The sequence below is a fragment of the Oncorhynchus gorbuscha genome, linkage group LG25 (genome assembly GCF_021184085.1).
Source record: "Oncorhynchus gorbuscha isolate QuinsamMale2020 ecotype Even-year linkage group LG25, OgorEven_v1.0, whole genome shotgun sequence".
Lineage (NCBI taxonomy): Eukaryota > Metazoa > Chordata > Actinopteri > Salmoniformes > Salmonidae > Oncorhynchus > Oncorhynchus gorbuscha.
The window spans coordinates 31,487,505-31,499,035 of NC_060197.1; the positions used below are offsets into that span (position 1 = coordinate 31,487,505).

At 43.2% G+C, this 11,531-nt stretch overlaps 1 protein-coding gene across 1 annotated transcript; it reads left to right on the forward strand.

Annotated features, from left to right (window-relative positions):
* The first annotated feature begins 7,098 nt into the window (after positions 1-7,098).
* On the forward strand, positions 7,099-11,024 carry LOC124014301 (RING finger protein 227-like). Its single transcript, XM_046329128.1, has 2 exons — positions 7,099-7,683; positions 9,768-11,024. The coding sequence occupies exons 1-2, from the start codon at positions 7,239-7,241 to the stop codon at positions 9,824-9,826; spliced, it is 504 nt and encodes a 167-aa protein (XP_046185084.1). The 5' UTR covers positions 7,099-7,238; the 3' UTR covers positions 9,827-11,024.
* Positions 11,025-11,531: the final 507 nt, after the last annotated feature.

Consider the following 11,531-nt stretch of genomic DNA (forward strand, 5'->3'; position numbering starts at 1 on the left):
AACCACATATCACAATCATAGTAAGTACATTTTACCTAAATAAAGAAGTTATCAGCAGTGCTAGTAGAAAATGCAAGGTTTATTTATTTTGGGGGAGGAGAGGGGGGGGGGGGGGTAAGACTGAGATGTCTTATTTAAGGTACTCTTTGACTAGGTAGGATTTCAGACGTTTTTGGATGATGGATGGGGACTCTTCTGTCGTAGCATCAGGGGGAAGCTGGTTACACCATTAGGGTGCCAGGACAGAGAAGAGCTTTGACTGAGCTGAGCGGGAGCTGACCTCCCGCAGGGAGACCAGAGGTGAACTGTGTGTTCAGGTTGGGATGTAGGGTTTGAGCACAACCTGAAGTTCGGGAGGGGCAGTTCCCCTTGCTGCTCCATAGGCAAGCACCATGGTATTGTAGTGGATGCAAGCTTCGACTGGAAGCCAGTGGAGAGTGGGGTGACATGGGAGAACTCAGGAAGGTTGAACACCAGGTAGGCTGCGGCATTCTGGGTAAGTTGCAAGACCTGATATGACGAGTGCCTGGATTTGGACCCGCGCTGCTTCTGTGTGAGGAAAGGTCGTCCTCTGCGGATGAACCTGCAGGAGCGAGTCACTGTTTTGATGTTTGCAGATCCTAGTCACGCCAAGGTTCTTTGCACTCTGGGTGGTTGACACTGTGGAACTGTCGACTGTGATGAAGAGATCTTGGAGCGGGCAGGCCTTCCCCAAGAGGAAGAGCAGCTCCGTCTTGTCGAGGTTGAGCTTGAGGTGGTGGGCTGACATCAAAGCTGAGGTATCTGCCAGGCACGCAGAGATGCGTGTCGCCACCTGGGTGTCAGAAGGGGGGAATGAGAAAAGTAGTTGAGTCATCCTCATGGCAATGATAGGAGAGACCATGGAACTTGTTTATTGTCACATACACCAGATAGGTGCAGTGAAATGTGTTGTTGACTAAACATCAAGATATATGATAAACAGATATGATGATTTGTATGTCAGTGTGTGTGCTTGTAGAGTCAGTATAAATGTGTGTGCATGTGATGTGTTTGTGAGCAAATTAAGCATGTGCGTGTTGGAGTGTCAGTGTGCGTGAGTGTGTAAAGTCCTGTGAGTGTGCAAAATGTAATACAAAGGTCAGCTTAGATAGTCTGTGTAGCCATTCTGTTAGCTATTTAGCAGTCTTATAGCTTGGAGATAGAAGCTGTTCAGGAGCCTGTTTGTGTCAGACTTTATGCACTGGTACCGCTTACCATGCAGAAGCAGAGAACAGTCTATGGCAGGGGTATTCAAACTCTTACCCTATGAGGTCCGGAGCCTGCTTGTTTTCTATTCTACATGATAATAAATTGTACACGCCTGGTGTCCCAGGTCTAAATCAGTTCCCGATTAGAGGGAACAATGAAAAAATGGTGTGGAACTGGCTTCGAGGTCCAGAGTTGAGTATGATGGGTCTATGGCTTTGGTGGCTTTAATGATTGTCCTGGCCTTCCTTTCATACTGCTTTACATAGAGGTCCTGGATGGTAGGAAGATCGGCCCCGTGATGTACTGGGCTGTCCGCACCACCCTCTGTAGCAGTGATACAGCCAGTCAAAATGCTCTCGATGGTGCAACTATAAAACTTATTGAGGATTTGAGGACCCATGCTGAACCTTTTCAACAGACTGTGTGTGTGTGTGTGTGTGTGTGGACCATTGTAAGTCCAAGGTGATTATCTAGGTGGGTGAGGACAGTGTGGAGAGCAAGGGTGTCTAGGATTATGAAGTTGATGTACGCTATAACCAGCCTTTCAAAGCACTTCATTATTACAGGTGTGAGTGCTACAGGGTAGCAGTTATTGTTTCATGAAGCTATAATGTTCTTGGGAACAGGAATGATGGGGGTAACCTTAAGACTTGGGGATTACAGACTGGGCTAATGAGAGGTTGAAAATGACTGTGAATATGCCTGTCAGCTGTTCTGCGCATGCTCTGAGATCACACTCTGGAATAACGTCCGGCCCTGAGGCCTTGCGAATGTTGACCAGATTAAAGACCTTACATCGGCCTTGGAGAGCGAGATCACCCAGTCCTCTGGGTCGGTAGGGTCCCTCACACACGGCACGGTGTTGTTATTGTCGAAGTGTGCATAAAAATGTATTGACTTCAACTGGTAGAGAGGTATCATTGGGCAGATCACGGCTGGGTCTTCCTTTGACCCCTGTCCTCAGCCATAGCCTCAGGGTTGTCTGAGATAGCCCTGGGTGCGGTAGCCAGGTCCTTTAGTTTAATGCAAGCCTCGGTCTTAATCCAGGGCTTTTGATTGGGAAAGCAGCGAACCTTCACCCTGATGCATTTCCTAATGAAGCCGGTGACGAAGGTCGTAAGCTTGTTGATTTTATCAGCAGAGACTCTGAACATATTCCAGTCAGCCCTAGCAAAGATGTCCTGTAGCATAATCTCTGATTCTGATGACCATTTCTCAACAGAGCGAGTCATGGGTACTTCCTGTTTTAGCTTCTGCTTGTAAACAGGAAGCAGGAGTACGGAGTCATGATATCATTTGCTGAAAGGGGGGGAAGGGGGCCTTGTATGCTTGCTTGTGGGTAGAGTAACAGTTTCTAATAAACTCTAGCAAAGCAGTCCTGTAGCACAATCTCTGATTCTGATGACCATTTCTCAAAGGAGCGAGTCACGGGTACTTCCTGTTTTGAACTTCTGCTTGTAAACAGGAAGCAGGAGTACGGAGTCATAATCTAATTTACCAAATGGGGGACGAGGGAGGGCCTTGTGTGCTTGCTTGTGGTAGAGTAACAGTGGTCTTTATCGCCCCTGAGGGCGAAGGAGACGTGTTGATGAAAATAGGGCATCACGTGTCTTAATGACGAATAATTAAAATCGACGGCAACAAGAAAAGCAGCCTCCGCGTCGCAAGTTTTCCTGCTTGTTTATAGTCTCTTACAGTTTGTTAAGTTCCAGATTGTTATTTTTCTTGTCCTGAGGTGAAATGTATACAACAGTCACGATAACAGCTGAAAACTCCCTCGAGAGGTAGATTCGGTATTGGACCATCAGGTATTCCAAGACGGGTGAATAATGGGTCGAGAGTTCCACTACGCTCTAGTCAGCACACCATTTGTTGTTGATGAAGAGGCAGACCGCTCTTCATTTCCCCAACTCCACTGACCTGTCCACTCACTGAAAGGGAATCCATTGAGTTGAATAGCCATGGGGGGTATCTTGTCCGAAAGCCATGTTTCAGAAAAGCAATGTTTTTTTAAATCCATTTTTTAAAGCTAAACTTGGTTTTTGCCTGATTAACCTCTGGTGGCAGAGCATTCCATGATGACATGGCTCGATACATAACTGAGCAGCGCGTTCAATCAGTTTTTGGTCTGGGTACAGTGAAGAAACCCAAGGTGGCGTGTTTGGTGATGTATGACAGTTCATGAGGTCGTATCTTATTGAGTCATCATACTGTATGCGCAAGACTGGATGTTGCAATCTTTCACTCACTATAGGATGACTCACTTTCAAAGTAGACATGAACCCATGTGGGTGTTATTTCAAATGAAGGAATCTAGGTACTTCCCATGACAAAGGTCAAACAGTGTGTCATTTGGTTATTTTATGGGTTGAACTGGAAATAGGAAAGGGAATGAGAAAGAGAATGTAAAGGAAAGTAAAGTGTACAGTTTGTGAGAATCTCCATTGAAATGTTTTCTGGTCAAGGAATAGGCTTTATCTGGGTCTGGGAAACTGGCCCAATACCTCTTTTTCTGTTCAGTACAAGTTCTAAACTGTTTTGTTCTTAACATAACTACATACAGGATCCCTTTTTACAGTAAGTACATCTACAGGTGTTAAGCACAGAGGAAAATGGTTCCCGGAGGACACAACACATCAAGGAGTACAGTCAAGATTCTTTCAGATGTCTCATCCTTCCCAAGATCCTGTTACTCTTGGCTTTGACTGTAGGAGGAGGAGGAAATCTCCATGAAAAGAGTTCCCGGGTCACCTGATACGTCCAGGGCTTTGTCTGGAGGATTCCTGTGGAGGCAGAAGACTGTTGTCACGTCTTTGACCCAACACCACCCCGGAGTGTCAGAAAGAGGAAGCTGCTGGGATTTCTGGGAAGGGAAAAGCCATATGAGGGATTACAGACAGCGAACAGAAACATATACAATAGTATCTGTTGTTGTGTTTTCATAACATATTCTTGCAGAGCATGTGGTTTAACTATCAGCTTGTTTAATATCAAAGTTGTATTAAGATGATCAAGGGCATATCAAATAAGGTGGAAATCAAAGGGTATCTGAGCCAGTGTGACTAATAAAGAGTAGACAGTGAGACTTATGGGTCGTACGTGACTAATGTGACTAATGTGGGTTTATGTATGGGTTATGGTATTAGCAGATAGGCTATGGGATAGCATAGGAAGTTGTGTCAGTCTGATCTCCTGGCAGTCATGGCTTAGTCTGGGTATCAGTCTTTTTAGCTAACATTCCACTCCCCACTCCTGTCTTTGAGAAATGACAGGTAGTGGCAAGGAGTTTAATGTAATAGCTGAACAGAGACAGCAACCAGGCTAGTCATGGCTCAGTCCTGTTCTGTCCAGTTCGCTGCAGTTACAAAGTAGTCTGATGTCATCAAGAAAAAGCCCAGAGGGATTTTACCAATGCATCCCCAGCCGCGCCCTCAGAGCATGCGCAGACCAGCTGGCCGGTGTGTTTACGGACATATTCAATCAATCCCTATACCAGTCTGCTGTTCCCACATGCTTCAAGAGGGCCACCATTGTTCCTGTTCCCAAGAAAGCTAAGGTAACTGAGCTAAACGACTACCGCCCCGTAGCACTCACTTCCGTCATCATGAAGTGCTTTGAGAGACTAGTCAAGGACCATATCACCTCCACCCTACCTGACACCCTAGACCCACTCCAATTTGCTTACCGCCCAAATAGGTCCACAGACGATGCAATCTCAACCACACTGCACACTGCCCTAACCCACCTGGACAAGAGGAATACCTATGTGAGAATGCTGTTCATCGACTACAGCTCGGCATTCAACACCATAGTACCCTCCAAGCTCGTCATCAAGCTCGAGACCCTGGGTCTCGACCCCGCCCTGTGCAACTGGGTACTGGACTTCCTGACGGGCCGCCCCCAGGTGGTGAGGGTAGGCAACAACATCTCCCCGCTGATCCTCAACACGGGGGCCCCACAAGGGTGCGTTCTGAGCCCTCTCCTGTACTCCCTGTTCACCCACGACTGCGTGGCCACGCACGCCTCCAACTCAATCATCAAGTTTGCGGACGACACAACAGTGGTAGGCTTGATTACCAACAACGACGAGACGGCCTACAGGGAGGTGAGGGCCCTCGGAGTGTGGTGTCAGGAAAATAACCTCACACTCAACGTCAACAAAACTAAGGAGATGATTGTGGACTTCAGGAAACAGCAGAGGGAACACCCCCCTATCCACATCGATGGAACAGTAGTGGAGAGGGTAGCAAGTTTTAAGTTCCTCGGCATACACATCACAGACAAACTGAATTGGTCCACTCACACTGACAGCGTCGTGAAGAAGGCGCAGCAGCGCCTCTTCAACCTCAGGAGGCTGAAAAATTTGGCTTGTCACCAAATGCACTCACAAACTTCTACAGATGCACAATCGAGAGCATCCTGGCGGGCTGTATCACCGCCTGGTACGGCAACTGCTCCGCCCTCAACCGTAAGGCTCTCCAGAGGGTAGTGAGGACTGCACAACGCATCACCGGGGGCAAACTACCTGCCCTCCAGGACACCTACACCACCCGATGTTACAGGAAGGCCATAAAGATCATCAAGGACATCAACCACCCGAACCACCGCCTGTTCACCCCGCTATCATCCAGAAGGCGAGGTCAGTACAGGTGCATCAAAGCTGGGACCGAGAGACTGAAAAACAGCTTATATCTCAAGGCCATCAGACTGTTAAACAGCCACCACTAACATTGAGTGGCTGCTGCCAACACACTGTCATTGACACTGACCCAACTCCAGCCACTTTAATAATGGGAATTGATGGGAAATTATGTAAATATATCACTAGCCACTTTAAACAATGCTACCTTATCCAATTTGTAAGTCGCTCTGGATAAGAGCGTCTGCTAAATGACTTAAATTTAAATGTTAAATATAATGTTACTTACCCTACATTATTCATCTCATATGCATATGTATATACTGTACTCTACATCATCGACTGCATCCTTATGTAATACATGTATCACTAGCCACTTTAACTATGCCACTTTGTTTACTTTGTCTACAGACTCATCTCATATGTATATACTGTACTCGATACCATCTACTGTATGCTGCTCTGTACCATCACTCATTCATATATCCTTATGTACATATTCCTTATCCCCTTACACTGTGTATAAGACAGTAGTTTTGGAATTGTTAGTTAGATTACTTGTTGGTTATCACTGCATTGTCGGAACTAGAAGCACAAGCATTTCGCTACACTCGCATTAACATCTGCTAACCATGTGTATGTGACAAATAAAATTTGATTTGATTTGAATTCTATAAAGACTTTCACTATATCTTCCCTGGTCTCTTCTCTCCCCACAGACAAAGACGCACAGACAGATGCACAGACAGGGGCCAGCTTGATGCAGAATAATATCAAAATCACTGTATTTCACAAGACAGGAAACCCCGACTCAAGCACTTTGTCTTACATTTATGGTTCTCTATTATATCTGGGAAATGTTTGTGATAATATCAGACAGAAAATGGCCAAACTGTAGCAGAATGGCCCACTAACCGTATTACATATACAGTATAAAGTAAGTGTGGATAAAGAGTGGGAGAAGGGTTATGGCTCAACAATGTGAGGGTTGTCACAAGTTAACACAGCCACAAAGTCATAATTATGGCTAAACTCTACCCATTTCTACCATTTACCTTCTTAAAATGTGATTGTAAACCCAAACCACACTGCTAACCTTATGCCTTTGTAGTTAACTTGGCTTTGCGGCATTGTTAACAGTTAACAAGTGATGACCCTATGTGGGAGTTGCCTCTCTCTTTGATGACATCACTGTATTTTAAAAGATTAGTCATCTGTTAAAACAGTATGTTTGGCAAGCTGTCAAGTGAGATCCCTACCTCCCACGCACTTCCCCCTATAAAAAATCAAAACACACTGTAGCCTCATAGTCTCATCATTCAGATAGTTCATTCTCGTTGAATGAAACAGCACCCAAAGAGAAACAAAAATGTGTTCAGAACATGAGTGCGGAATTTGTTACAGAAGCTACAACACGGATCGTCGGTGTCCTCGTGAGTTACAGTGTAAGCACATTTTTTGTGAGAGCTGTATCGTGACTCTTTCTCGACCCTCCGTATGTGAAGTGGAATCCAGGAAGGAATGTTCGCGGCAGGACAAGACAATTGTTTGCCCACTGTGCCGGTACACAACGTCGGTCTCGGGTAAAGTGAGGGCAGCGCTTCGGGTAGACGAAGGTATTCTTGAGCGCATGGTGTCATCTGGCGTACTAAGCATGACAGACGACGAGGAGGATCGTGAAGATGATGAGACTTCTCATGAGAACTCAGCCGATGAAAGGGACTCCACTTCGGGTTCCGTAGTTGGAAGGTTCCGCCGTTCGCTGAGGCGCGTCTGGGGCAAATTAACTCGGAATAATGATCAACGGAGAGCGGGTAAATTGCTCTACTCTATTGCAGTACTGTAATTTAGTTTTCACAATAATAAAACACAACTACTCATATTAAATTAGTTTCTATTTATAGCCTATGGCTACTGTTATGACATTTTCACGCGGGGTTGCCTGCGCTGCAGACGTCTGTATGTGTCCGCTAATACAGGACTATTAAAGGCCCAGTGCACTACTTTTGTGAAATATATACAGTACCAGTGAAAAGTTGACACACCTACTCATTCCAGGGTTTTCTTTATTTTTAGTCCTTCAAGACTGTAAAAGCATTCCTCATGAAGCTGGTTGAGAGAATGCCAAGAGTGTGCAAAGCTGTCATCAAGTCAAAGGGTGGCTACTTTGAAGAATCTCAAATATAAAATATCTTTGGATTTGTTTAACACTGTTTTGGTTACTAATTGATTCCATATGTGTTATTTCATAGTTTGTTTAAACTCTTATTCTACAATGTAGAAAATAGTATAAATAAAGAAAAAACATTGAATGGTTAGGTGTCCAAACTTTTGACTGGTACTGGATATACAGTGTCTTGTGAAAGTATTCACCCCCCTTGGCATTTTTCCTATTTTGTTGCCTGACAACCTAGAATTAAAATATATTTTTTGGGGGGGTTGTAATCATTTGATTTACACAACATACCTACCACTTTGAAGATGCAACATATGTTTTATTATCAAACGAACAAGAAATAAGACAAAAGAAATTGAGCATGCATAACTCTTCACCCCCCCAAGTCAATACTCTGTCGAGCCACCTTTTGCTACAGCTTGGCACATCTAGCCACTGGGATTTTTGCCCATTCTTCAAGGCAAAACTGCTCCAGCTTCTTCAAGTTGGATGGGTTCCACTGGTGTACAGCAATCTTTAAGTCATACCACAGATTCTCAATTGGATGGAGGTCAAGACTTTGACTAGGCCATTCCAAGACAATTTCCCTGTATTTAGCGCTATCCATCATTCCTTCAATTCTGACCAGTTTCTCAGTCCCTGCCGATGAAAAAACACACCCACAGCATGATGCTGCCACCACCATGCTTCACTGTGGGGATGATGTTCTCGGAGTGATGAGAGGTGTTGGGTTTGTGCCACACATAGCGTTTTCCTTGGTGGCCAAAACGCTCAATGTTAGTCTCATCTGACCAGCTGTTTGGGGAGTCTCCCACATGCCTTTTGGAAAACACCAAATGTGTTTCCTTATTTAATTTTTTTTTTTTAAGCAATGGCTTTTTTTCTGGCAACTCTTCCGTAAAGCCCAGCTCTGTGGAGTGTATCGCTTAAAGTGATCCTATGGACAGATACTCCAATCTGTGGAGCTTTCCAGCTCCTTCAGGGTTATCTTTGGTCTCTTTGTTTCCTCACTCATTAATGCCCTCCTTGCCTAGTCTGTGAGTTTTGGTGGGCGGCCCTCTCTTGGCAGGTTTGTTGTGGTGCCATATTCTTTCAATTTTTTAATAAGGGATTTAATGGTGCTCCGTGGGATGTTCAAAGTTTCAGATATTTTTTTATAACCCAACCCTGATCTGTACTTCTCCACAACTTTGTCCCTGACCTGTTTGGAGAGCTCCTTGGCCTTCATGGTGCCACTTGCTTGGTGGTGCCCCTTGCTTTGTGGTGTTGCAGAGTCTGGGGCCTTTCAGAACAGGTGTGTGTATATACTGAGATCATGTGACACTTAGATTGCACACAGCTGGACTTTATTTAACTAATTATGTGACTTCTGAAGGTAATTGGTTGCACCATATCTTATTTAGGGGCTTCATAGCAAAGGGGGTGAATACATATGCACACACCACTTTTCTGTTTTTTGTTTTTTAATATTTTTTTTAACAAGTTTTTTTTTTTTCACTTCACTAATTTGGACTATTTTCTTTCTGTCCATTACATGAAATCCAAAATAAAATGCCTTTACATTACAGGTTGTAATGCAACAAAATAGGAAAATACTTTAGCAAGGCACTGTATATATCTGTTTTTTTCTGCTGATTTTGTTTTACTTCCCGTGGCTATGCAAAGAAGCCTACTATTTATCGTTTTTTTTCATAGGCCTACATATTTATTCTCCCCTTACAGATTGTATGACTGATGAGGACCTACGAGACCTTGCCATGATGTCATGCTACATCATTTGATGAGGACTTTGTTGGAAAAAAGTAATCAGCTGCTGCTGCACCTGATTGATCAGAGAGAGGGCGTTGCTGTCCACGAGCCAACGCTACAGTATTTAGAATGTAGAAGACTGGCGGGTCCAGTTGGAAGTTGGAGCAAGCAGGAATATAGCCTCTTCGCACCGGGAGACCTGTACACGTTGATCTCCCGTTGCTGAAGGCGCCATCCCTGACCCCGAATAACATATTTACCAGCCCTCTAGTTTATTTACGAGAAACTTTACCTGTCACTGAAGGCACGGGCTATACAATGTGTGAACTATGGTAAAAATGGTATAAATATACATTTTCTGAAGCTCACTCCCTAGTCCCCATACAGCCATACAGCCTACTACTTTCTGTGATTTTACCATGTGATCCTAGATGGCAGCACACCATTAGGAAGATAGGATGTGAATTTGGTTAATTTGAGGAAAGTTGGATATAAATATTTTTTTTTCTCCACACATTGTAAAAAATACATTTGGTCAATTTGTGGAAAGTTGGATATAAAAGTATTTTTTTTCTCCACACATTGTAAGAATAAACTAGCAGGAATATAGCTTTGTTTACACAGGCAGCCCAATTCTGAGCTTTTTTAAACTAATTGGTCTTTTAACCAATCACATCAGATCTTTTCCAGAGCTGATCTGATTAGTCAAAATAGCCATTATTGGGTAAACAAAATATCAGAATTGGGCTGCCTGTGTAAATGCAGCCTATGTATTCTATATTAGCCAACTAGGCCTAAATGTCGATTTCTTCTCACTTGCATGTCATAATTTGCTGGTGACCAAACATAAACACAATGGTAAAACAGAATTGTAAAGGCTGAAAATGACAAGACCATATAGGCTTTTCTCTGAAGCCATTTGGCTACCAAATGAAATGTTTTTGTATGAAATTGTCTTTGGTGCTTTGAAGTAGCCTATTTTATTTTTTATTTAACTTGGCAAGTCAGTTAAGAACAAAATCTTATTTACAAAGATGGCCAAAACCTATGACTTCCCATTTCCAAAGATTAGAATAAGTATTTAATATGGTTGGTGCTAAGTTCACAAGCACAAACTTAATATAATGTAATAATGTATAATGTAATTCAGTGTATTTACTTCATTCACTTTCATTGATTGTGCACTTTTTTAGGCCTATTTTTTTGTTGTAATAAAAGCATAAAGGCATACCAATATTACTGTGTTGTTCGTTCATTTTCATCTATAGCCTTGATAAATATGTTGCAGCAGTAACTGATGCTTCCTTTTACCCTGAGAATAAGTTCATCATTTAGATGAATTAAGGATACAGTTATGAACTTCTGCTCGGTTTACCATTATTATGAATATAAGACAGTTTAAGCTCATACCATATAGGCCTATCCAATAATCAATAAAATAAATGTTCACAATAGCTACATTTCCATCCAATTAGCAACAGATTTCCATGTGAATATTCAACAATCGCATAAAAACATTATGTACATTTCCCACCAGAGATATTTCGGTCACATTGACTTGTTGCAAATAAAAAGATGTGCATGATAAAGTACTGCACATTTATTTTATTTATTTATTTCACCTTTATTTAACCTGGTAGGCTAGTTGAGAACAAGTTCTCATTTACAACTGCGACCTGGCCAAGATAAAGCATAGCAGTGTGAACAGGCAACAACACAGAGTTACACATGGAGTAA